Source organism: Zosterops lateralis (genome assembly GCF_965231275.1).
Source record: "Zosterops lateralis genome assembly, chromosome: 9".
Taxonomy (NCBI): domain Eukaryota; kingdom Metazoa; phylum Chordata; class Aves; order Passeriformes; family Zosteropidae; genus Zosterops; species Zosterops lateralis.
Genome location: NC_139769.1, coordinates 15,939,171 through 15,966,637, shown reverse-complemented (window position 1 = coordinate 15,966,637; position 27,467 = coordinate 15,939,171). Strand labels below are relative to the sequence as shown.

Below are 27,467 nucleotides of genomic sequence, written 5' to 3'. Positions count from 1 at the left end.
CAGCCCCTGTGCCCCATGGGGCTCTACTCTCCTCAGCCCCCTGTGCCCCACCGCTCTGCTCCCCTCAGCCCCTGTGCCCCATGGGGCTCTACTCTCCTCAGCCCCCTGTGCCCCATGGGGCTCTACTCTCCTCAGCCCCTGTGCCCCATGGGGCTCTGCTCCCCTCAGCCCCCTGTGCCCCATGGCTCTGCTCCCCTCAGCACACTGTGCCCCATGGCTCTGCTATCAGTACTAGGATCCAAGACTCTTATGTTTAGCACCTTCACAGGGTCACAACCCAAAGAATCAAAAGAAGCCCCATTTTCTGCATTCGCAACAAGCTGCAGAAGTTACACAGGGGACTGTCAGGTTTCCTGTTCAACTCCCTGTCTTTAGAACTGAGAAGTCTGAAAGCCAGAATCTGCTCCTGCACTAAATGAGAATGGTAGTCAATACCATAGCTGTAGAAGCACCTGCTTTAATGTGACTTTAAGTGAAGGAATCATGATCTAATCCACTGCCTTCATGCAACCATACACCACTCATTTCTCTGCACATCCATGCAAACACAATATACAGCTGTTTCTCTAAGATTTATATTAAAAATGCAGTCCACAAAGCAGAAGCCACATACTCAGACATGATGTACACTGCCTGGGCATCCTGCTTTCTTACCAGAGAGGGCATCTCAGGACTGCAAAGCCATTTATGTAGCAGCGGAGAGCCTTTCATGAGTGTCAGCATCCTCCTCCCTTACACCAAGAGGCTTTATAGCTGCTCAGAAATGCCATAGCTCAGTTTGCATCATTGGAAGCAGTTTCCAGAATATCAATTTACTGGAAAACTGGAGAATCTTTACCAAAATGAGTTACAGTGGCAGAAGCAAACAGAATGGGCAATTTCCTACTTCCTCTCATTTGAACAAACATAAGGTCTTTCTTCCAGGGACATCCATGTATGTATTCTGCAGAATTTGATTAGCCAAATAAAAACAGTGGTAGGTCATCTAGATTGTATGCATGATTTTTTTTTTTTTTTCTGAAGTACTGTGTTCTAGATAGAAGCATAACCTACAGGACTTACTAGGAACAGCAACTCATATCTCTTCCCTCTTAGAGTACAGGCACCACAGAACAAGTTTAGCATGAGGTACTTGAAATCAGAGCTTTTACTATGCAAACACACTTTTCACCCATTAAAAAAAATAGATTAGAGGAAGATATAAACATCTTATTTATTAAATCAAATAGAAATGCAAAATATATTTCACATGCCTTACATGGAAAAGAGATGAACTTCCAAGACTTTAAAGCAAAACTGTGTCATTTGACACGCAGGAAACAGGAACATTATAAACAGTCACAAAGAGGAGGAAGGACTGGGGGGGAAGGTGACATGGGGATGCTGGGCAGCTCCTCCCCGCTCTTAGAAAGATATCTTAAAAACAAGAATGGAGTTTATGCTAAGCAAGCATTAGAAGCCTGAAATTAATTTTAACATACACTTATTTTGGGAGGAAATTGTCTAAAGAGGTATAGTTGGCTACTAACTAGTCAGAACAGTGGTCTAAGTTATGTATACTATACTCATTAAGTGGACATGGGTTTATTTATTTTTTGACTATACCATAGTCATATGAAATGACATGGGTTTGTTTTTTGAACATCAGTAGGGCCAGCAGGAGAATCAGAAACACCAAAAACACCTTTTAAAAACTAGATTAATACACAGCAACATTCTGTGCGACTCTGCTATTAAAAAAGGAAAAAAAGATGAAAAATAGAACTATTTTTCTAAATATTTTAATCATTTTGTCATCCTCCAACTCTTCCTCCCTCCTACACACAATTTCTTGGAAACTGAAATGACACTCAACAGCAAATACAAAGCATACACCAATAGTATAGTCCACAGTTTTTCTAGAGTCATTAGTCCAGCAATTTTAAAGTGATCTATGTGCAAAAAATAAACAAATGAAAGAGTTTCTTAAAAAAAGAAAAGTCTGCTGCAGCCTTAACTTCTACTTTAAAAAAAGAATCTGAGGATTAGCACTAAATTTCCCAGTGGAGGATAGATCAGTAAATCCAAGTACTCTGCCTAACCTGCAACTTGGTGTTGCAAAATTGTCAACATCCCAAGTTTACTACCTGCTGGCAAGTGGAAAACAGACTGTATCCCCATGAGAAACAGGAAAACCACTATTCATAAACTGGTCTTCTGAAATACATAAACATATGGTGGAGGTATGTATTCAGAGACTGCTACCTACAGCTGAGAACAGTCCTCCCAGCATGACTAACAGTAAATTATTAACAATAGAATGTGCAAGACTTCTAAGAGCAGTATTTGAAATGTTCCTGCCTGCTCAATGCCTCTAGGCCTAAACTATCTGCTCGTTAATAGTGGTGTAAGTCAGGGCAGCTCTGGTGAAGTTACAGTAGAAATCACTGTGCATGAGGATTTCTGTGTGAGAACAGTCCCTTGAACTACAGACTAGTTCAGTCCTGACCACACTACAATAGGGAATTGTGTTTAAACCATGAGTAATCATGCAATCATCTCTCAGCATAGTACTTCTTTTCTGCACACATGGAATGTAAATGACTGAGATTTACAACTGATGATTTTGCAGATTTAATGGATTATATTTCTCTAATGGTTCTGGCAATGCAAACTTAGTTAAAAAAACACCACCAAAAAGGCCAACCAAAAAAATATCCCAAGCTCACTGGTGTCTCCTTTTTTCTTTATTGGATGACTTATCTGGCACACAGAATTTCTAATGGTGAGTAAGTGTTCCAAGACATCAGATCAGTTGGGCTGGGGTATGGTAAAGTCCAGGTGTGAAAGACACCACAACAGGCGATAAAACTTAATCATGGTTGAGTGAAAAAGCAGTTCTAATGTCTGTTATTAGTCTAGTAAATGGAGATGATGCCCCACATCCTAAGCAAGGGTTGTGAAACAGAACAATCACCAACTCATAAAATGCCTTGAGTTTTCCAGATAAAAACTCAGAAGAGCAAAACATGAGCAGTAAAGTCACTTGGTGTTTAATGGCTTTCCAAGTCACCTTCCAAAAGACTTCAAACATCAAAACTATCTCCAACCTGAAAGCCACATGGCAATATTCTTCCTTTTGCCACCCACCTCTGCATGGGACAGAGGAGCGTTATGGAGGCTGAGAGGGAGACCAGCCGTTGCCAGTGTGAAGGACTAGCACACTGGACCACAGTAGGAAATCTCACACAAAAACATGAGGCTTTGAGGAGAAGAATGAAGGCAAACACATTTGGTCTGATGCAAAACATTGAAGTACAGCAGAGTGTCCAGAGAAGGGCAGTGGAGCTGGTGAAGGCTCTGGAACACAAGTCCTATTAGGACTGGCTGAGGGAGCCAGGGGTGTTGAGCCTGGGGAAAATGAGGTTCAGGAGGGACTCTTATCACTCCCTACCTGAAACTACCTGAAAGGATGGTGTAGTGAGGTGGGGGTCAGTCTCTTCTCCCAGACAACAAGCAATAGCACAAGACACAAGTTGTGCTAGGAAAGGTTTAGATTACTAGGAAGAATTTTTTCACTGAAATGGTGGTCAAGCATTGGAATAGGCTGCCAGGGAAGTTGAATGCCATCCCCAGAGGCATTCAACAAAAGCCCAGACATGGTGATTAGGGACATGGTGGACCTGACCGGGCAGTGTTAGGTTAATGGTTAGACTTGATGATCTTACAGCTCCTTTGCCAACCTAAATGATTCTATGAAACCCTATACCTTAATGCAAGAAAATGGTGGTTCTGGTGCAGTTCAAATCATAGCCAAACTGGTTTCATTTGCCAAGGATAGCTAAACACTAACAACAAAATTCAATGTGTGTTTCAAGTGCTGTTAGGCCCATACCACATACAATGTTTAGCCTTGGTTTGTCTCCCCATAATGCATTAAAGTAAAACCAGACCTTAAGGAATAACTTGCATAGTAAGAAAAGGTCATCAATTTAATCATTTACTTTAAGCAGGCAAGCAAATTTGTAAACATTCAAAAGCGGCAGCATCCAAGTTACAAACAATTTAAGGAAAAAAGAATTGAGATTATTAAGGTTCTTTATCCGCTCAAAAATTTTGGAAATGAACTTTTAAAACACTGCAAACATTGAACACTCAGTTGCACTTCTTCTAATCCTGCTAGTAATTCTGCCTTCCAAGGAATTCTGCTTTCTAAAATACATGATCTCACAGTTGCCATACTTTTTAGCATTTGCCATTTGGAAGTCAGCTACCAGAGCATTTCACCTCAGTCTAAATACCATTAGCAAAGGGAATGCCTGTGTCTTGATTCAACACCTCTTTAACTTCTGAGGGTAAAGTGTCAAAGAGGTGATCTTCTACTATGAGCCCACTTTTCCTGAGAAGCTGACACTGCCCCAGCGTAGCTGGCAGACGGTCCAAGCAGTTTCCCTTCAGTTCCAGGTAAGTCAGCTGCAACAGCTGACTTACTTTATCTGGGATTGAGGTAATACAGTTTTGTCCCAGACTCAAAGTCCTCAATTTAACACATTTAAACAACTGTTTTGGCAAAATGTCGACTTTGTTTCCCGTGATGTGAAAATGCTGAAGATTTTGAAGCAAACCTATTTCCACTGGAATCACCGCAATTGAGTTGTAGCTTACATCCAAACACCTAAGTTTCTGTAAACTGAACACTGCGGCAGGTAAGGTTTCAAGTTTGTTATTGGAGAGATAAAGAGACTCCAAATTCTTTATGTGGGTAATGGATGAAGGAATGCTGACTATTTTATTGTGCCACAGCTTTAAACAAGTCAGTCTTTTTAAATGCTGGAAACTGATGATTTCTTCAATTGTGCGTATGCTATTTGACTTTAAATCCAGTTCCTGTAAGTTAGAGAGACTGAAGATGGCATGGGGAATTCTCTCCAGTTCACAGTTCTGCAGTTCCAACTCCGCAACATTTGTCATTTTCTTAAGGCTATTGAGTACCACAAGCTTAGTGCCATCATTATGAATGACTAGTTTTGTCAGATGTGGTGCTACATCTGTGATATTGGGGGGAATTTTGGTCAAATTGCTCTTCACATGGAGAATTTTAAGGTGTCTCAACTCTCGAAGAGATTCAAGCCCTATCATTTTATTATTTTCAGAGTTCAAGTTGCCTATCAAATACAATTCACGGAGGGTTTTGAGCAAATACACCCACGCAGGAATTTCTGCAACATCTGTGAATTTCACATGAAGGCATCTCAAGTGGTCCCGGAGGAAGCTGAAGGCAGTCTGCTCGACCTTTGCAGGGCAGTGGTACAGATGAAGCTCCTGAAGATTTGTCATCTGGGAAATTTTGGCTGTAATTTTTGCTTCAGGAATCAGCTCCAGTTTCAACACATCCAGATCTGTCAGATCAAACACTGCATCAGGGACTCCCGACAGCATGAAGAGATGCAACTCCTGCTTGTCCTGGGCATTGCGGGAGACGTGCTGCCGAAGCTTTTCGTAAGTCCACTCATGGTTCAAACTAATCCCGCGCAGTTTGTTCTCGCTCACCTCTGACAAAAAGACACCAAATCGCTTAGAGTACAGCTGGTCATACTGATCCACCATGTGCAAGAGAAACGCAAAATCATTTTTGACATCAGGGATATCGCTGAAGCTACTCTCCTCTCTGACCTTTTCAAAAGAGTATTCTTTTAAAGGTATTCGGAACAGCCAGAAAAGCGTGTAGAGGCAGATAAAACCATAGACACAAATGAGGGAAATATAGCTGATAAGCAGCTTCTTCAACATATAAGCCATATTGTGGGTACATTCAAACTGTGTGTAGCCAATCAGGTGCTCCACTTTCGGGTTGCAGATGTGTTCAAAACTGATGGTGTTGACAAAGTTTGCAGTATAGCAGAGAATAAAGATGAACTTGACAGTCTTGATGACAGTCTGGCCAACATAGAGCTTATAAATCAGATCACTGTCTTCCACATGAGCCCGGAACTTACGGACTTTCTCAAACAGCGCCTTGGCTTGTTCTCCATCTTTCTTATCTAAAATGGTGACACTGGGAATCTCGATCATAGGCTTGTCGGCTGAAAATTTGAAGCCAGATTTGGTTATCATGGGAGTGCTAGCACTTGGGCTTCCTTCATCACTGCTAGTGGAAACATACTTGGGCAGGGACTGGGCACCAGTTAACCTCTGTTTGTTCTCAGAGTCCTCGCATGCCGTCTCAGACAATGCTTTTGTAGTCCAAGGAGACTCAAAGCACTTCCCCAATATAGACACAAAATGCTCAATTTTTGAGCAAGTCTTGGGATACTTGAACCAAAAATTACTACTGACTATTAAAATGATAGTATGGATGAGAACAAGATAGGGAAAATATTTTGAGTACCAAGGAAGAGCCAAATGATAGCACATCTGGTTGATAAATACGTACTGCTGAAAATCCAAATTTGTTTTACGGCCTGAGGAATCTTTCTGCTCCTTCTTCAGCTCCTGGTCTGATTCAGTGGGTTGATACTGAGAAGAGGTAGTAGCTCTGCTCAGAGGAGTATTAGGTGTTACAGTAGGGGGACTTCCAAAGGGAACAGTTCTCATTGATGCTTCTTCTTGACCAGTGGTTGTTTCAACAGTGGTAAAGTCAGCCTTCCCTGCTGTATCAGGCTGAACTTTTGAATTTACAGTAGACTGCAAAACTGGCAAGCAGACCACCTGGTCTTTTGTCAGCTGCATGGTTCCAGCAAAAATGGCAACCATTAACATAACAACAGCGAGATAATCCATAAATACATCCCACCATGGTTTCAAGATACGGTAAGTTGGCTGGATGTCACTGAGCGATGCAACTTCTGCAAGGGTAAACATTCCTACAAGAGAACAAAGACAAAATCAGTATTGTTGACTGGGGCCATTAATTTTACCATTTAAAAACAATCCCAGCATGACATACACATCCTCAGGAGGTTTCGCTTTTTCTTATGTTTTGTTGCCTGTCACATATTGTCCATCATTCCACTTAACAGTTTTTCCAAAGGATACGACCAAAACAATGAAGTATTTTAGCAAAACAGGAGGCTTCTCACTTCAGGCTAGATCATGTTTACATATCTTTGCCACTTCACAGCACCAAAGCCTGCTCAGTGCAAGTGAAATACCTGAAAGGTATAATGCTGTAGCTGATATATAGTAATGTAAGGAGAGCAACAATGGACTACACAGCACAAAATCCAATTCTGTAAAAATGATTTTTTGAGTCTGAGCATATAAAACCCTGTACTAACAGTATTTTGTAGTACCTTGCATCTAAATAAAATAGCATTTTTCTAAATGCTTTGCACTCTGCTCATGGCTTGGACAGCACATTTTAGGTCTTGTTATGTTGTTTTCATCTAGCACCAGACAGTATTTTCCACTCCTTCCTACTGAGCATCCATGTGTTTTATCAGACTGATTGGTTCCTTTCCCTTTTAAGTATCACTGCACAAGTGATACTTAACCTACTATGTGAGCATTTGGAGCAATCTTTAATATACTTGGATGTTTTAAAGTAAAAAACAGTTGGATGAGGCCCTGAGCAACCTGATCTAGTGAGCGGCACCCCTACCCACAGCAACTAGATGCTATTTTTAGGAACCTTCCAACCCAAACCGTTTATTCTATGATTGGACCAAATATTGGTACTGTATATATTTTTCTTCCCAACTGATTTAACCCAACTAACCAAGAACAAACTGCACAAGTCTTTCTTAACATAATGGGGAAACACTTTTTCAGATTATCATCACATCCTAGTGATCATAGGAAGCTGGTTAGTACAGGTAGGACAGGAGCTGACTGCAAGGCTTCCATTTTATCTTAAACATATGCACATGAAACAAAGCAGCAAACGGACCATGTGAGAATCCAAACCTCTCATCTGCAGCTTTAAATAACTTGCTTTGCTTTTTGTTTTGACAAAATATGGAGGAATCAACTTATCAGCTTTAAAAAAAATAAGCTTCCTGCACAAGCAGGATGTGGTAAAATCATCATTTTGACTGCTGAATGTGTTATCCAAATTTGCCATTTCTAAAGAAAAATATCTAGCTTGCGTGTACACATGCAGCTGGGAAGGAGGTATTATGTACACTGTCTCACAGAGTCTGTCTCCCTTTGCCTGGGAGAAGAACAGCCTAGCAGAGCCCAAGGAGATCAAAGCAAGCAGTAACAAGATGCATTATATTTATTATTTTTAACTCGTAGCATAACCATTCACCCAGAGCTGCACCTTACACACCCTAAAGCGTGGTAATTTAATTATTTCTAGATAACAGACAATTCTACACAAAGAATTCAAACACCAACACAACTGCCTCTATGGTCAAAGTCATGCACTAGCAACTCTCCTTCCCCACACCAGTGCAAGCAGCTCCCACATCTCGGTCTGTGGGAAAGGCCAGCACTTGTCTTTACTACCACAGAGCTCACAATCAAAGTGTCTCCTCCAACACAGGGAGATACCCAGCCCCTGGCCTCCCACACTCCTCCCAAAAGCTTTTACCAGTCTTGCATGCCAAGCCTCGGATCTGGTGGAGGCAGCCAGAGGAAAGGACTTTTATCTCACTGCAGCACTCCTCTCAGTGTTCTTGGCACTGTTTCCAAAACTTAAAAAGTTAGGGCTGAGTTTCTCAGGGAACCAGCAGAAGGAGCTTCCAGGTCTCTCTTTGTTTTCCAGTGGGCGAATGGATGTCAAATACTCCTCCCTCATTAGAGGTTTTTGAGGTCTTGCAGCCCTCCCAGCTCCACAAGGACCTCCTTCCTGCGAGGTTCCTGAGCCTGCCCCCACACACCTCCCCAGGGCTGCAGCTGCTGTACCAAGTGCTGAAGGACACGGACCAGTAACACACCCCGGCTATCAAAGCCTTGCAGTGCCTTACTCAGATGTTAGCTACAAACTCATCTCTAATGTCTCACAGTGCTTCACCTACACCGAGTCACAGCATGACTGCTTGCCCTAGAATTGCTACCTTTGACATTTAAACAATAACACTGTGCAAATGAACACAGCCATTTGTGCTAATGTGAACAGACTGATCTAAAAGGACCCTCCTAGCTCCTAGGGCCCAACTGCCTAACACCTGCCCAGAACAGGAGAACCACAAAAGCAACAGTAGAGCTGATTTTTTTTCACTCATATGGATTTTTTTCTTTCTAGGAAGCTCTCTGGAAGGCATACTCTCAATCACCACACTGTTTTCACTGTGGTCTCACCTACCCTGGCTGCCACAAGAACTTCTTGCCCACCAGGAGAGCTCAGCAGGAGAGCACAAAGCTGAAGGCAGAGCAAGGACAATTCCTGCAGGCCATGCACGGTGCAGGGAGAGCAGGGCAAGCAGGGTGGGAAGGAGATCACTGCTGGAACAAACACAGGTAACCTGCTACTGCTTGTTCCTCCAGGGCTAGCCTTTCTCTCAGCTTTGGACTAGCTAATTATGTGGGAAGTCACTTCACTGCGGTTTGGGGCATGGCCTCCAGAATTCCTTTCACAGAAAGAAGGTGATTTTTTTGCTTCTACCATGAGAACACATGGATAAAGCACAGAAACCCAGGCACCGTAGACATGACTGCTCTAAACAACTGAAATAATGGAAAAGAAATGACAGAGCACAAAGTGGTTCCAGCTCAATAATTAGAAAGAACAGCAATAAAAGCAAAAGTTAAAAATTGCCTCTCCAGACCTCTGTCTTGCACACACAAAATCGTTCCCAAAAAGGTTGGAAGACACAGCAGAAACACAGTAATCCTCTTTGTGAGGCTGTAGGCAGCATGGTGTAACAGGAGCTTTACACCAAGAAGTATTACATTCAATGCTCTGAACACATCTTTTCTTTCAAGTTACTGATACTCAGAGAGGAGCTCCTGTTTTGGCAGAGATTAGCAGATATAAACCACAAAAAACTCCTCTGTGGCATTACTAACACTGTCTCATAAAAGACAGACCTTTTACTAGCTAACAAAAATCAATTCCAAGAGCTGAAAACAGATTTGCCTCTTTACATGTCCAAAACGTTTAATGTTCTAAGTCTTAAAAACCAAAACAAAAAACTATAAACCTATACACAGTATAAGACATTCTGACAGGCTGCAAATAAATTTGGTATTTTTTCTCTTAAATCCATCATAACATGCATTGGTGTTTGGTTTCACTAAACTAATAACATAGAAGTTAACTTTTATTATATTTCTGCACACACTTAGGAAATCAAACAGCTTAGAGGCACTCAGAACAACGGGTCTGTACAGTATTGTAATGGGTTTGGATTTTCTTTATTCCAGTTGAATTTAAACTATTCAAAGCTTTTAAAACCTACTGTCTGTAATATTCCTTAGAGTAGGTGGATAGTATTTTCACTGCTAATTTTCAACTCCTTCTAAGAGTGACAAATTTGGCTTTGAGTTTCATTGTAAGTTAGAGTGATAACACAGAAGTAAGGAAAAAAAGAAAGATGCAATTGCCAGTCTGTATCTGATAGGCAGAGCCTACAACACCCTGCCATAGGTGGTCTCCCCTCAAACCAGTCATGGCATGCTCTACTCACAACCCCAAAGCAGAAAACATCTGTGAGCAGACAGGTCAAACTGAAAAACAAAGTCCTGTGGCAGCTGAAATGTTAAAATACATGATTTCTCATGTGAAAACATGCACTTTTTCCAGCCCATTTTCAGGGCTTACAAGGGACTAAATGGACCTTGAGGCTCAGAAGAACATGGGGTTTTGACACACCCAAGATCCAAAGAGATCCACGCTAGAAAAGTGAGGTTCTTGAAGAGAAATTTTTTATTCCCAATATGGAATGTCAGGACATTCTCCTTTTTTAAATAGCACTTTTTTGTTTAGTTTTAATAAGCACAGATTTTAATTCAAGCCTACTGCTGTATGATTTTTAGGGTTGCACAGATACATTAAGGCTTTAATTTTAACAAATAACCTCTTCTCCTCCCAAACCCTGTTCTCCAGTTCTGTAACACAGATGACATTCTAGGATGGTAGCAACTTTTCAGCTCCATCCATCACTTCTAGGTTATCTACTGGGTGTATTCTTTCTCCTGAAACAAACAAAAATATTTAGCCTAAATAAATGCAACTGTTCTAAGCACAGATGTTTCTTGGTACCTTCTAAGATTTTAGGTGGAAAAACTTCAAGTTCTGATAGTAGTGCAGTAGTGTGATTTGGAGCTCTAGAATTAAATCTACTTTGTTTATTTTGCTGTTATACAAGTTACAGTGAAACTGGAAAATAAAGAGAAAAAAATAACAATGACAATACAATTGTCATAGGCCCACATTAAATCAACAAGGGTAGCAACTCATTTAATATATCATTCTTCTTAACAATTATAATAATTTCATTAGTCTTAAAGAAAAGCTGAAATAGAAAGAGATCAGAATGCAATTAGCCTGGTGAATTTCTGACACATTTCAGGCTATAAATGCTGAAATACAAAAGGGACATATTTGGGATATTTCCTAAGGAACTGCTCTAGCTTAAATACAGAAGTTAGCAGAAAAGGAAGCAGCAGATTGGTATGTCACTAATGTTTATTTACATCCTACTTCTTCCTGTACTTACAGATAAAAACTATCTGTCCTGTAACTCACTGACTCTCCTGTCTTAAAAGCATATTTAAAGTTAAAGCAAATTCAAAGTCAGAACAAACAAATAAAACGAGAATTGTAGCACATGATACCCTCATTTACTCTCAGGTTCCCAAGACTCCAAACAAGTCCACTTTGTTTCAGGAAACAAAAAGATTCTTGAATTCGCCTTGTTACTGCATCTGGTAAAGAATTTCCTAAAAAAACTCAGCATTTCTAGCTGAAAAGAAAACGTGCTACCATGAACAAAATTGTTTTCTCCCTTCCCACAGGAAATTAGGGAGAAGAAAAGTTTTCCCATAACTAAAAGGCTTTGCTAGCTTGTTTTTGATAAGTGACCATAAGTTTGAATTTATTTCCACTGTATATTTTGTTGTCTCCATCAACCGTTTCTACTTCTGCAATATCCTAATAAACCAGACTATCAGATAAGGATGTGATAAGGATGGATTATGAGATTCCTGTTAGCCAGGACTCTGCCAGTATCAATTGTTCCATGCATGATCTGCAAAGGCCAAAAAGATGGAATTATCCTGTTTTTTTCCCTCCTTTTCTTCTCCATAGAACCAAGTGTAAGGAGCCCCAGAACCCTTGTGAAATAATGCACAAAGACATACAGCAAAGTCTGCAAATCAGGTCAGGCATTCTGAGCACACAGACACATCCATACATGCATTGGTTATTCAGTTTCTCAGATGAGAAATTTAAAACCAAAGGTTTAACCACCAGTAGGCTTTGCAATTGAGTAATAGAGGGAAACTGCCCTGTTGAAGTAGGTGGGAACATTACAACTATCCCTAGCCTGGTTTGCACCTCCCAGTATGTTGGCTAAGAGGAATTAGCCCTCTGCTGCCTTATTTCACAGGGGATTATTGTGCTTTACTCCACCTGAGCCCACTCAAGCTACAAAACCAGCTGTAGGTACAACTGCAACTACAGCTCCTCCTCTAAACCATCCTGAAAATGAACCCCCAAAATTCAGCTAAGCATGGATTTGTGCATAGTGTTTCTATTGCCTGGAAAGTCCAGGAAACCGGAAAATATAACGTGGGTGGGTTTATAGTATTTCTCTACTATAGGTAATGTTTTGGTGCTACTTCAGTGATGGAAGGCATTGCAGAACATTAACACCAGGGTTATGTTATCACATACTTCCTGATCAGTGCTTTTAACTCTGGAAAAATCAAAAACAGATTTAATATAAAAAGCTACACAGAAAAAGATTTCCATTATTTCCTTCCACCCAATTAGAATGACAAGAATTCCCACTTACTGTTTCTTCCCTAAGCATCTGCAAGCAACCACATCTACCCATTTAAAATCAATCTGCAAGATCTAGTTTGGTTTTATTTACCCTGTAATTGATGATGACTGGATAAGGAAAAGCAACGAACACAAAGCTGAAAGGATATTTCCTATAGAGAAAAAACATTTAAACTAAGGAACAGGAGTTCCACAATAGCTTTTAATTAAATCTCGTTAGGTAAATATATACGGAAATATATGATGCTTTTATCTGATAACACACTTAAATGATCAAAGAGGGATGATCAGCATGACTCACACACTCATTATTTGAGAAACAAAAGGAACCAAACAAACCCCCCCATATCTAACCCATCTACCCAGTTCTCCCATCCCACTGCCCAAACTGCACAGCTATAATTTTGGACTTTCACTTAAAGCAGATATATAATCTCTCTCTCTCTCTCTCTCTCTATATATATATATTTATATAATGTCTGATATAGTCTGCAAATACATTCTTCAGTTAAGGAAGTATCACCTTTATGAACAACAAGAACCTCATTGACAGTAACATGCAACACAAAAAATTATCAAAATCTTATTTCTCTTAGACTGCATAAAGAAATATTAGGCTTCAGTAAGCTGGAGACAAAAATAAGATTCTTTACATAATCAACGTCAAATTAGTACCATTTACAAAACTGAAATCTATAAAAAACACTTTAAAAAAATCTTCAAAAATGCTGCCCTTCAAAGCTGGGCTTTTTCAGGTTGTGTAACACTCTAACCTACTTTTGGATGCTGCTCTTTAAGTGTTTACACTGAATCTTCCTTGTTTACCAGTTCTTTGAAGGTCTAGTGCCATACACCACTCCTACACAGATGGTTTTGTAATCAATGTGATATTTAAAGAGCAGTATTAGCAGCCATTATTTCCCTAACAATAAACTGTCAAATCTTACCTCATTCTTGCCTTGCTGTAAGTGACCGGAGAGGTCTGTTTAAAGATGACTGTCAAAACAGGAGCCCATTTTTATGTTTCTGAGAGCTCCCCAAAGCACTCAAAGATTATTAACACAATTAAAGCTCCCAAAAAACCCTCCAAATTTATTAACACAATTAACTCTGTATTTGCTGCATGCAAATTCTCTGTCTACAGAGCACAGAAAACAAACTTTTCACTTTGCCTAGTGCAGTATTCCTGAGGAGCTGCTTTGACCAAAAGTGCAAGCTTCAAGTTTTATTGACATTTATTCCCAGGCTTCAAAGGGCAGAGCAGGTGCCCAGTATAGTTCAGAAAGCTCAGGGAGACCCTAAGCTGGATGTTCAGCAACACTGTTCCATCCTTACTTCTCACAGGTTAGCAAGGTCAGAGACCATGAAGGGCAGGAGAGACAAGATGGGAGAAGCAAACAAACTGGAGAGAGCAGTCCTCGAGCATCCCTCTTCAAGGGTCTTGGTAGCTGTATCTACATATTAACCACATGTGATTTTACAGTTACAAAACAAACCACCTAGCAAGGCAACATGCAAGAAACCAAAAGAGGTGGCTAATGAGACACCAGCAGGGTAAATACTCAAGGTGCTTTTCATACCTATAAGCAACAGTCCATGAATGCTCAGGCATTCCATGGGCACAGCTGCCAGAACAGAAATCCTACAGCAGAGTGGCAAGGACCTGGCACACAGTGGGAAAGAACATGCCTGGGATGTACCCTGGCACATGCGCTCCCACCCTCACACTGCTGCTACAACCCGTCTTATTTATGCAATGCCAATTCATCCTTCTTTTATCTGAGGCAGCGCATCCTCAGTGATCAAAGTCACACGGCCAAGGCTGAGTAACCAAATTTCCAACAGCAGTTTCTGTTTCACCTAGCCAGAAAGAAAAAAACAGTGAGTGGACACTTTGTATCTCATTTCACAGAATTCCCTAAACAGCCAGACCAGCAACCTTGAAAAGAGCCCAACTTGTGGTGCAGGACTCCCAGTTTAACACAGCACTTTACTCAAGCGCAGACACAACTGAAAGCTACTGAAGTAGATTTAACCTACACTGGCATGGATGTACAATGCAATCAGAAGTTACAACACCACACAATAAACTAACAGCTGCTTGCACTCAAGTGTAAATGTTTAATCCTTTTGGCATTTCTAAATCTGCTGCTCCCCTATCTTTTAGGCCATGAGGTTTCTACAGTGTTTTCATGACCACTATCAGAAGTAGAGGAACACACAGTAAACATCTGGCACTTCTACTAGCCAGAGCACTTTGGGAATTTATCAAGTTGCAAAAGCAAGCTGCACCAAAATAAAAGCACATCTGGTAACTCTTGTCCCTAGAGGCTGCCTTTTATCACTAACAACAACCCAGCAATACAATTAAAAATAAATTAAAAATAAATTTAAAGGATTGCAATAGAAAAAAAGTAAAAAAATGTAACAAAGTGTTATTTTTTTCGTTTTAGTTTAGAAACCTGAAAAATAGAACAGTTAAAAATGGTTTTATATCCAAGTTATTCAAATTTGCTTTAACATAAATAAGTCCACATGTCTACAAAGCTTGTTACATGAAATTGCTTTATCTCAGAGACAGCACTCAACGACTTATGCAATTCCTCTGAAAAATAATTGAACCTGGCATATATGGAGCTGATAGTTTCGTGATTTTAAGCCACAGAATGTAAAGATAGAAATCTTATTACGAAATATATTAGTACCTCTAACCACACACCCTAAAGTACCTAAATAATAAGGAGGAGCGCCTACCAAATAGAAAAATGTGTCACTGAAGTTTACTTTGCTGTATATTTTAATAGCCCCTCTTCAGGGCAAAATGAACTCTCCACCTTAACTCATGGTACTAAAGTCTTGTTTTACCTAATTTCTAAACTACATTCCTACCCATATGGAAGCAGGTTTACCAAGAAACTGAAGTAAATTATTTTCAATGAATAATTTCTCCTTCCTTTTATTTTTAATGGACATGTCAGCAACCTTGAACTGGAACATTTACAGCATCCTCATGGAAATCTAGAGCCAAGAAAAGACAAAAAGTTCCTTTAACTAAAGAACAGGCTCCATTGTTCCCCATCTGAGCTGTTACATCTCTTCAGCCTGAAAACACAGGGACTCTCACTGGGTTACATGTTGAACAGAAGTTTCATAAAGATGTGCACACAGACAAGCTACTGTATTTTCAAATACCTGCAGTGGCACTTTTATTATACCCATTAGCTAAAAGCAATCTAGGAAAAGTTACAGTTAAATTAAAAATTAAAATAACAAAAGCAAATGACACATATGCATACACACACAAGAGTGCCCAGTGACACAAGAAGCTACATGTAAACACAAGCCTCCTACTCACACATCAGAGTTCCTCTGTTTCTGCTGAGATTTTTTCTGTGGCAAGAGCAGTAGGAAGGTGCATTAAATGCAGCTGAGAATCAGGATATGAAAAAACACACTCAAAGGCCACCTTTCCTTCTACCCACCGGGCTGCTTTGATAAAAAATTAAAATGCTAATTTACAGCTCAATAAATCGGCGGCAACCTCAATTTTCAAATACACAGTCTCCCCACTCTTTATGGGACAATGGTCTAACTTTGTTCCTGCTTAAATGTCACATAGCTTCTTTTATCCCCAGGGAGAAGGGGATACTTCCTCGCTCAAGCCAAGGTCCAGCTGTGAAGCCATGTCACAGAAACTCCTGCAGATAACAGCCCCTGGCACCCCCCAGCAGCTTGTCTCCCCTGACCCAGGGCAGGCACCACTCAACTGACAGCCTGCTGCCAACCCTACCTGCTCTTCATCAAGCAGAGAGATCTTCTACACCTCACACATCCTGCCAGATGGGTAACAACTACGACTTCTCACATAAAACTCTGATCAGATGATGAAGGATGAGTTATTAATGTTACCACATTCCTGCCAAGCTTCCAATAGCTGAATCTCCAGCGGTTTCATGCCAGGAAAAATGCCTGCAGCTGAAGCATTTATCCTCAAAGGGATTTATTTAAGTTTACTATAATTCTTTTCCCTCCTCTAAACGTAAGCTGCTTTCTGTAAGAGATAAGCTATTTGCTTAGCCCATCTAGTCCCATAATTGTTTGGTTCAGGGTGTGTACTTCAGTACTTTAACATAAAAAGAAATTACACTGCAACATATATTTTTGGAGGCTCTTTTGAAATTTTGCTGATGAGTTCAGATCACCTCCTTACTTTTTATGCTTTATTTTCTCAAAACCCCATTCAAAACATCGACTTAAGAACAGAAAGAATGTTCCAAGACTTGCTGTCCTCCCAGAGATTGCAGCATTCCTGCTCCAACAAGCAAGCTTTCAGCTCTGCAAAAAAGTTCAGTAAGGTTCTGTTGTATTGGTTGATGGCATCCATCAGCACTGACGGATCCATACAACCTCAAATTTAAATGTTTACTATTGCTAAATTTATATTATGATTTGACTCAAATGCTGCAGCTGGAACTATAACCTCTGCACTGAGGGCCCTCCAGCAGGGAGTGGGCAGACAACCCTTGCCCCTGAAGGCTCACAGTCTAAAAGTGATTATTTGTTAGGCAATGATAAACATGTTTGTGGCTGTAACATTCAAAGCAAAAAACCAAACTCCCTCAGGCTTCCAGAAAAAGATGTGGGATAACAGCCTGATTAAAGTATAATCAAATTTAACGTTTTAATGCACTGCAATCTTTGAGAAGGCTTAACATTATGACCAGATAAATCCCTTTACAATTACAGCATTCCTATATACTTAGCCATACTCCTTCCTGATTTGAGAATGATGCTATCTCAAAAATAAGACACTAAATGTAACAGCTCTTGAAACCTACCTTTCCAGTGAAATGGACAACAAAACTTTCCTTTCCAGTCAAATTTGTTTTAAAATAGATAATGAAGCTGAGTGTATACTTCACTTCAAGTAAAATAAAAATACGGAAAGGGGACACTTTATTCAATCCCATTTACAGACAGATACCACTCCCGCTCCAGCACTTAGGACTTTTCTATGATTACTCCAGGCTTTCAAATACACTTGCAATAAAGTTTGTGGCAGCCACCTTCACAGACACACACCCATGTACTATGTCACTGTCTGTCTGACTTTTACAGCCAACATCTGCCTGGATCAATGCAGAGGCAGATTTTTTATTCTGTGGGCAGCTTCCCCTTATCCCAGGTGCTCTCCATTTGAACTCATTTTAGCAAATTTCACATCACTTAAGGGTAGCACAATGGCTGCTCCCCAGCTACTCCAGAAATAAAAGCAGAGTGCCTTCTAACTGGAGGAAAACAACACAATCAGGTTTTGTTGTTGCCGTTCTAAGCAATTTTCACATCCTTCAGCAGGCCCCAGTCAGGTCCCCAGGAGATTCTGTGCAAGCCTGAATAACCAGCAAGGCAAGTTCAGGACACAGCACCACATCATACTAACCTGGCAGAAGGGTCCTTACCTTCTAAATCACCTTCCAACCCTTCCACCAATATATTTTAAAAGAATATTAAAAAAAAAATGGAAATGCAAAGTCTGAGCTTGTGCAAGCACATCAGTGATTTCAGCATCCTGGCTCTCACTGTGAATAACATCAAGCATAATGCAAGGCTTTCAGAAAGAGGTGCAATCCAGCCTCCACGGCTGCCCCAGTGTCCTGAGCAGAAAAAGAACTTGTTCTAGGCAAATTCTTAACGCCACATGCAGCAGTATTTCTATAGGCACGTGTGATGGACTAGGCACCACCTACGCAGAGAGCAGGAACAATGGAGCAAATGATGTTTTTATGTTGCAACCACACCAAAAAACACCAGTTTTGGTGCAGTGGTGCTGGTGAGAGTGAACAACCACTGTGTTCTCCTCCCAGCCATGCAGAGATCTCCAGGCACTCAGCAATCAGGTGGCATGGACCTGCAAACACCCCTCACAGCACACAGTAGCCTGGAGATACCCTGCAACTACCAGGGACAGCAGGGATTATTTGAGCTCTTGGTTTGCATTTCAGGTTGTTGACTCAACACAGAATAAAACACAAAATGGCCACAATTTCCCACACAGTGACCTGTATCACGTCACAGCTGAATGCAGGTCATCTTCCATACAGACCTATTTGTAAGTCTGACTGGCATTATTTTCACAAGGATCTACTCAAGAATATTAGGACAACAACTAACCAACCGCTTTATTTACATTTTCCCGTTATCTCATCGCACCCTTGGACAACTGCCTGTGTGTGTGGGTGTACAGCAATAATATACATATGACTACATACCCACCAGTCAAGAGTTTGGGATTTGTCACGGCCAGACTGAAACCATCCATTTAAGATAAAGTTTTGTAACAGCCTGTCTTTGACCAAGTGTTCTGCCTGCCAAATCATGCCTGAAGTACATTTTTTTTAAATAAGAAAAATTTTATCAAGGCCCAGAACTCTATGGTAGTTTTTGTTCCCTTTTAGACTAAACAGCAATTCTAATCTCAGTTTCAAGTTCCTCAAAGGCTAAAAGAAAAACCCTTTCTCTTAGATATAAAACCACCAAGCAACTTTGGATTAGTGAGAATTTAAGTAAATTATTCCTTTAAGCCTTCACTGGTATCAATTTCCCAAGAACAGATTTGCTTTAGGAAGCCAAATGAAGTACTGTTCTCTACCCCATCACAAAGCTTGGGACATCCACATATAGCACCAACTGACCTAGCAAGTAAGACCCAAAATGGTAACTTTAAAAAGGCAGGTGATGTGCTACTGCTGTGAGCTCTAAATTCTTGCATATGGAGATAGCCATGTCCATGTTCACTGTGAAGGAGCCCTGGATTACAATACCAAAGTTGGATCCTTGCTCACCACACATAAGCAGGCACTGTTGTTGCAGCCTAGTCTCCAAACATGGCTAAGAGCTTATCATGCAGCTTGCTGTGATGTGAGTGGCAGAGCTCCTGTTGGGTTAAAGCACTCTGTGTGAAACAGAGCACTGTGACAATCCTGCTCCTGATTCAGTAGAGGCACCCTGTCTGTCTCATCATGCCGTGCCTAAGATGCCACTCACTGCTTCTCACAATACTTGAATTGAATGTTCCATGTGCCTTGCACCTCCAGCTCCTGCATCTTGGTCAGTTTCTTCAAATTGGCACAAACAAACAAAACAAGTGATTTTTGGACAAGATAGACTCTGCTAGCACTTGATATTTACAGTGCATAAAAGGTTCAATTCTCCAATCTATATCAAAGCCTTACTGTGTTATATAGTGTGTCATTCTGTTTCAAAAGGATTATGGCCCAAAAATTTAGTTGAATTGCATCAGATTTTACACTGTGTAACACAGAAGAGTGTTTGAGGAAGGCAGAGCTTCAAGACTGACCAGTTAGGAAAAGGAAGAACCTTTAAGTTTCTGCCATGGGCTAGAAATTTGAATAAATCTTTTATTCTCTACATTAGCAACACTTTGATCTCAGGAGTAATCACAAAGTCATCCTAAAAAACTTTTCAAGTATTGGCAGTGTGTTGGAATTATTCCTTACTATGCATCTCCACTATGAAAAGTGATTGAACAAATGTATCATTGAAAGATACGAAGTAGCAGAAAAAGTTGGTATTTCTGTGCAGGTGTACAATTCACAAATAAAATAATTTCTTTCCAGTTACTGGAAGTCTTACTTTGGGAGTGTAGCCAAGTTTTCCACACATAGCTGATCTGAGTATAGTGCTTCTTAGTGCTCTGCATAGACTTACTTGCTGAAGCTGGCCATATTCACTGATACTTGCTTTGTAAAATTACGAGAAGCAAATAGTAAATAAAGTTTTACTTCTACCTCTGAAGGGGGGAGAAACAACTGGCTGTATGAAATGAGTAATCATGAAGTGGTTTAAAACAGAAACAAAATCCCCATCAAAAATTAAAACAGTCATGGACGTAAAGGCCAACAGGATTAGACTACAAAATCTCAAGTTATATAAATAAGAGCATTAGTGCTATTATGACTCATTTATTAGAGAATCTTTATTGCCTTCAGTTAACCAAAAATGTGATGATGGCACCGCTTGAAATAAAGTTAGATAAAATGATTTCTTGCCTCTGAGTTGCTGTTTGTGAATACCTGCAATTTGAACAGAGATCTCAATAAATCTTCACTATAACACAGACTCAAAATTGGAAGTTTTTTAGCAATGAGCAAAAGCATAATCATATTAACATAAAATATTCCGCTTTTCCCAGTGAGACTTGCACTTGAGCTTTTTAATTACAAGGTTTACACCTCTATCATCTAAGGCAAGGATCAGCAAGGAACAATCAGCCATGTCACAACACCACAGCCAGCTACTGTAGTTTTCTCCAGTCCTCCTCTGTGACATCTGTCACTGTCAAAACCACAACATACTACAGGGTCTGATCCTCCAACTCCTAGAGAAGGTCTCCCTGCCAACTGTAACACCATCTCATCAACCACTTCAGGGCAAACTACTTCTTAGTAATTTTAAGTTACTGAAAACCCACAGGACATAAAATTATAAATTACCATAACCATGCCAAAACCCAACATGGCCAAAACACAGCAGCAAAGTGTAGCTATTTCTCTGTAGATGAAAGCCAAGGGATTTCTAGTGTTTTATTTCCTCTAATGCACAAAACCTAAATGTCAGCAGCATGCTCCTTGGTAGAAGCCCAAAGACCACTTAAAAGTCCATTTTCAAGATGTCTTAGACTACGTAACTTATTTCATTATTTCCCCCCCCTTAAAGTACAAAAGCAGCTTCAGTTTCCTCTATGATCCCCCTCTGACTCTTGGAACTCCTGTGGGTAGACAAGAACAGCAAGAGTTCTGAATACAACTCGTATTTGGCATTAACTAAACATCTTTAATTTATGATTACAATTACATTACAAAATGCACATATACACAAATGTGTCTTACAGATCAAGCCATCTTTCCACAGTCAGCAAATGATGCAATTTATTCAGTCACCACAGTCCAGATCAGACCAGTGACACTGTAAGACATCACACAAACAATACAATAGCATGTACTGAAGAACTACCGAAAACTCATTTAACAAATAAAAGCCATCTCGTAAAAAAATCCCATGAGAGTCTTTTGCTGCAGTATATCATCTGTGTTTTAGACTCAGCATTCAAAAACATTTAGCTTTTCTACAACCAAGAACTTAACTTGTATTGGAATGACTGCATGCAGGGAAAAATATGGCAGTCATACAAAAGCCACAAAATATCACAATTCACTGTGTTTCTTGATGCAGCTCTTAAGAGCCAATTCATAGCGTCTATGACTCCAATGCCGTGTTTTCCTCTGTTCACAGTCCAGTATCCTTGCCTGATTCTTTGCCAGATTAGTGCTACATTAAACTAGAAAGGCAGCCCTTTCTTCCCCCTAGAGGTAGGGATGATGTGTTCCTTTTATCCTTACAAAGAACTTCAAAGAAAGTCTGCTCACTGGTCCTCATCTTTGGGCCACAAATGGGGTGACAACAAAACCCATCTACAAGGACAGCAATGCTAAAATGCTTCATCTTTTGAACCTGCCCAAGTTTTAAAACTTTAATTACATCACCATTTTTCTCATGTTCTTGTTCTAAGACTTCCCTCTCTTTATAATCCTGCAGATCGCTTTCCACCAAGACTTGGGCAGTGAACAGACGTGGGCTGCAAGACCCATGCAGAGCTGACCAGTTTTCTTTGATCATGTACATGTGTTTCTGTGTGGACACAGTGACAAACAGAGCTCTCTGCTCTTCACGTGACATCTCAAGAGCACTCTGAGGTCCACTCTGCTCACAGTGCTGAGCAGCTGTCCCAGCGCTGGGAAACCATGAAGGGGAAGCAGCAGTGAAACAACTCTCACAGTCGTTATCCCTGTACCTGCACCTTCCCATCAATACTTTCTGTCCACTTTTATTTACCAAATGCAACTGTCACACCAAATACAGTTGTGGGTGTGCCTGTCTCACCTCCATGTAACCTTGTGAAGGAGAAAAGGGAAAAGAAAAAAAAAGTAATGAAAATTACAGCATTTGTAACCCTCCATTTAAGAACGGAGAGAAACTTTCTCCAAAACAAGTGTCAAGAGGTAATTACATAGGAAATTGAAGACTTTTGCCTGACAAAAACACAGCTAAACCTTCTTCTTTCCATAACTTAAATCTCCTTGCTCTATTTTCTCTCTCCATTTCTGATGCTATCAATCCTCAAAGATGCTTTCTTTTCCCTGCAGATCAATTACTTTAATACAACACAGAAATACTGTACAAGTATCATCACTGAAAAGCTGAGTGTTCAAAAAGCAGTTTGCTGCTCTGATCCATGCATATTCTGTTTGTAGATCAGCATGCATGCCCTGCAATTAGAGGCACAATGACACATTTTAGCACACAGGGTGTGTTCTCCCTTTATCACCACCTCCCCTTCATACACACACCCTCAGTGTTCCTTCAGCCCAAATTACGCTCCTTCTTATATTAAATTTAGAAACAGAACTCTGAATCACCGGTTCCTGTTGTGAAAGTAGCTAGAAACAGATACAGCAAAAGAAGTTTCCTAGTAAAAAGCTATAGAATAATGAGCCCACCACATTAGATCCCACTGTTACCAACTCTTTTATAAGCCCAAAACAGAATCATACATATTTATAAAAAACCAAAAGAAAATAATTTCCTGGATGTATAATTCTTCCTAGAATCCTATCAATTCTTACCCATAATGGTATCATGCAGCAGTGAGTTTCAGAAATTAACTGTCCATTACAAAAAAGAAAAAAAAAAAACAACCCACAAAAAAACCCCTCCACACCCAACCTCCCCATCCCCCCAAAGTATTACTCATAAACTCATTGCCTGTGAGCCTGCTGCCGCACTCACGCCATTCTGTGCTACTTCTCCTCAACACTCCTTTAGATGCACCTTCAAGAGGAGGAACAGAAAGATCTAAGCTGCTACTTTGCAAGAGAAGAATAGCACAAAGATTCCAAAACTGGTTATATGTAAAAAAGGTCAGTTCCAGAGAGAAGAGAGTTCAAAAGAGCGTTACACACAAGTTAGTCTGCCCTGCAGAGAGCAATTACTTCCTAGCATAAGCAGAGTGGAAATGCACTCATGTTTCCCAGTCTGAGTTCATGAAGAACCATACGCATGGTTAGGAAACTCTTGGTCACAACTTGTGGATTCCAGTTTCTTCAGTTGCTCTTGAAATATTTAACAGAGCAGCTATGTATCTCAGGCCAAGAGGCACCACCCAAGTATATGCCTCTCCTGTAGTATGCACACTATACATATACACACACACACTTTCTAGCAGAGGCCAGATGCTACTCAACTATGCAGCACACATGAAGAACATTTTGGTCAGTAGGTTTGTATAGTGCCATCCATGACTGACTCACTGAAGTCAGTTTGAGATCAAATACCACTACTCTCAATAATTCCTGTATTTAGTAGAGGACACTTTCAGAAAATCTTTCAGCCCTGGGAACATTTTGGGTGGAATCCACCACTTTCCCCTATTTATTATTTGTTCCAGCACTTATGCTCTCTCACCATTACAAATGCACTTATTTCCAACTGCCTGACTGCAGCTCCCAGCCATCAGTTCTGTGTCATGCCTGTTTCTGTTTGCGTTTTAGCCTTCAGCGTGCTCTCCCTCAGAAGGTGCTTCCCCCACCAATTATCAAGTTCCTCCACTTATCTATCAAGAAACAAAAAACCCAGCAACAGAATGAACCTTTCAGGCTCTCCTTGTGGAACACCAGTCAGCCTTCAAATATCTCCTCTGACTTATGTGAACTCACTCCCATTTTCAACAGGCTGCTTGTACACGATCTCAGTATTGTACACGATTCTCCTTCCTTTGCCTGTTGCCTCTCCTACACCCAAAGTTACACCCCACCCCTTTGCTGCCTTGCAAGACAGCAGTCCTGTCCAGTTGTTGACTCACGGCACCCCCAAGCTCCTATTCTGTCACTACACTGAAGTACAACACCTGCAGGCCCCATGATATTTCAGATTATATGAAAATGCACCTTTGATTGATAGAGTTCACCAGGCTGTGCAAATTCTGGTGTACAAGCTGCCTTGTCCTTGTTTACCACACTGCCTATTGTGATATGGCCTGCCAATTCTATCACTACAGATCCTATCCCTGTCTCTACCCCCTTGATGAAAAGGTCCGATGGAATCTGGCCTCACCTCAATCCTTAAAACAAGATTTCTAGAAGCATTCCCATTTGACAATGATTCACCACAAGTGACTAACTTTTAAACACCAGTTAGTCAGCTCTTAATTCGTTTACTTTTGCAATATCACAGAGCAGTAACGTGTCAGGACAGGAGCCGCCAAGGGGCACAGCAGTCCTCACTGACTACCTCTGTACCTCTGCTGCTGCTGAGAAAGGCAACGACAGACAGGACTTGGAAGGAGCTAGTGAGTAGCAGAGGACCACAATGGATTGAACTGTCTCCATTCCCCTTGCATCAGATGCCTTTGTAGATATGGCTTTACTACATCTCAGAGTCCTGGTTGCTTTAATTTTTCCAGTATTTTGGTGACTATTAATGTCAAGCTAGCTAGACTATGATTCAGTCTCCCACTCTTTCCTTGTCTATTCTGGCACAGCTGGTTTTAAGACCCTCAATACCAACAGTTATGTAAAACTGTCTGCATGCCTACAGACTTTTCATCAAGGGCCTTAGAACAATCAAGTCACAGTGCTGCTGATTTAATATAGGCATCCCTAGAAGAAATCTTAATTTATTAAATCAGACTTAATTCTCTGTTGGAATTGCACTGACAGTATCACATTCTACACTTTCCCAAATAAGGAAGAGTATTAACAAATATTTCTGTATTTTTGCATGAGCTACTTTATTATCCACATCTAGTAATTGGAATTATTTCTAACAGTTGAGCTGTAGAAAATATTCAGTTAATTCTAACTTACTTCCTTAACTTCTAATTCTAAAATTTTCATATATATGTTTTCTCCTTAATTACTGCTTTTTCTTTGAAATTTCTTAATGTGTCCCAAAACCAGACAGCTGTTAGTATAGATGTCTTCTTTTTTTAAACCAGAATTTCAGCTTTTGGACTGTTTAGTATCTTCTTACAGGGATTTGCTTTCCATTCACTTCTTCCTAAAATGACATCAAGTTCTCTGTGATGACAAATATGCTCTTTTGAAGCATTAAGTGTAATTTTTTTGGGGCTGTTCTGTGTTTGTCTATCCTTTATATTAATGGGTCACACTCGATGGTCCCATGGCAACCACCACCTTCTAGCTGTGTGACACCAAAGTCCACAGTGGCTTATCAGCTGAAGACTTGAAACAAGAATTGACCTGCAGTGGGCTGAATTTCCATGGCACTGAACATCTTTCCATGATGCCAACAGGATGTTCAGCACTCTGGAGGCAACCAAAACAAAAGTAAACAGAGTGTACAAAGGGAAACAAACCTGATCAGCCATTTCAGACATCTCTAAAAGGCACCTCAAAATCTAGTCCTTGACTGTAAAGATGAGGTATTTAGCAAGTGACCAACTTGGGAAGTCAACCAGACTGGGCAACATACAAATTCAGATTCCTGCCATCAGCCTGACCATCACTCTGGTTAAGAGCTTCTGCAAAGCCCAGCCATCTGCTGCTGTTTGATGAACAAGGCAAAATGAAGTGACCTCAGTCTGATCCCAGTGGGACACTGCTACAGAAACTGCACTGCTCCTCAGCCAAGAAAGGCAGTGCAAAGCACATGCACTCAGCATGCGGATACAATATCCCTCATCTGCCCAAGCTGAAGGCATCTGTGCTCTACCTGGATTTGCCCATCCTTAAATTAAACCTTAGTACAGAGTCAGTCCTTAGTCTCTAGGAGCAAGTCTTTCACAGGGGAACAAAACAAAGTATTCAGCAAGAAAACTGCAACATTTGACTTTAAACTTGCCTCAACGGTAGGAAAAACATTCAGAACCTTCCATTTTCACAACCTTATTTAAATAATGTGCTAACTATTCACACACAGTGACCTGTGTTCTAGAAGCATAGCAGTAGCAGACTAGAGATGGAATTCTGCAGTTCAACATACATGACAGACCTTTCCACCTAATCTCACACAGCTACTGAAACACATACTTGCATGACTTAAGTTAGAAATTCTTTCCTATGTTTCACAAGTCTAAATTCAGTAACTGAAAAGGCAATAATCTGTGTTCTTGCTGTACATCAGCCACTGCAACTTATTTTAAATGAGGGAAAATACCTACAGTAGTTTAGACATTCCTCTTTTTATTAAAATAGGAAGAAAAGTGAAGAAGAAAAAAAACCCTGTTGCAGTACATTAAAATGCAAAATTGGGAGCTCTGTCCATAGCTTCTCCAACAAATTCTCCCTGAAATAGGCAGTAAATTCTCAAAACTGCCAGTCTGCACAGACAGTTCAGTCTGAAGTGCACAATTCCTGTGCCAAATTCCTCTGTCCCTTCCTCTCAGGCTTGAGGTAAACCTAAATATGCAGGTTGCCAAAAAGCCTCAGATAACAGAATAATTGGCCTTTTTCTACTACCCAGATTTTGCTAAAGGTCCCTACTTCATACACACATC

At 40.5% G+C, this 27,467-nt stretch overlaps 1 protein-coding gene across 4 annotated transcripts in view; it reads right to left on the bottom strand.

Moving 5' to 3' along the window:
* Positions 1–1,199: 1,199 nt before the first annotated feature.
* LRRC8D (leucine rich repeat containing 8 VRAC subunit D) overlaps positions 1,200–27,467 on the bottom strand; it is a 52,514-nt gene continuing 26,246 nt past the window's right edge. For all 4 annotated transcript variants that reach the window (XM_083867548.1, XM_083867545.1, XM_083867546.1 and 1 more), the window contains one exon: positions 1,200–6,842. In XM_083867548.1, coding sequence (XP_083723674.1) covers positions 4,273–6,840 — 2,568 coding nt within the window. In that variant the 5' untranslated portion in view covers positions 6,841–6,842 and the 3' untranslated portion in view covers positions 1,200–4,272. The remainder of the gene's footprint in view (positions 6,843–27,467) is intronic.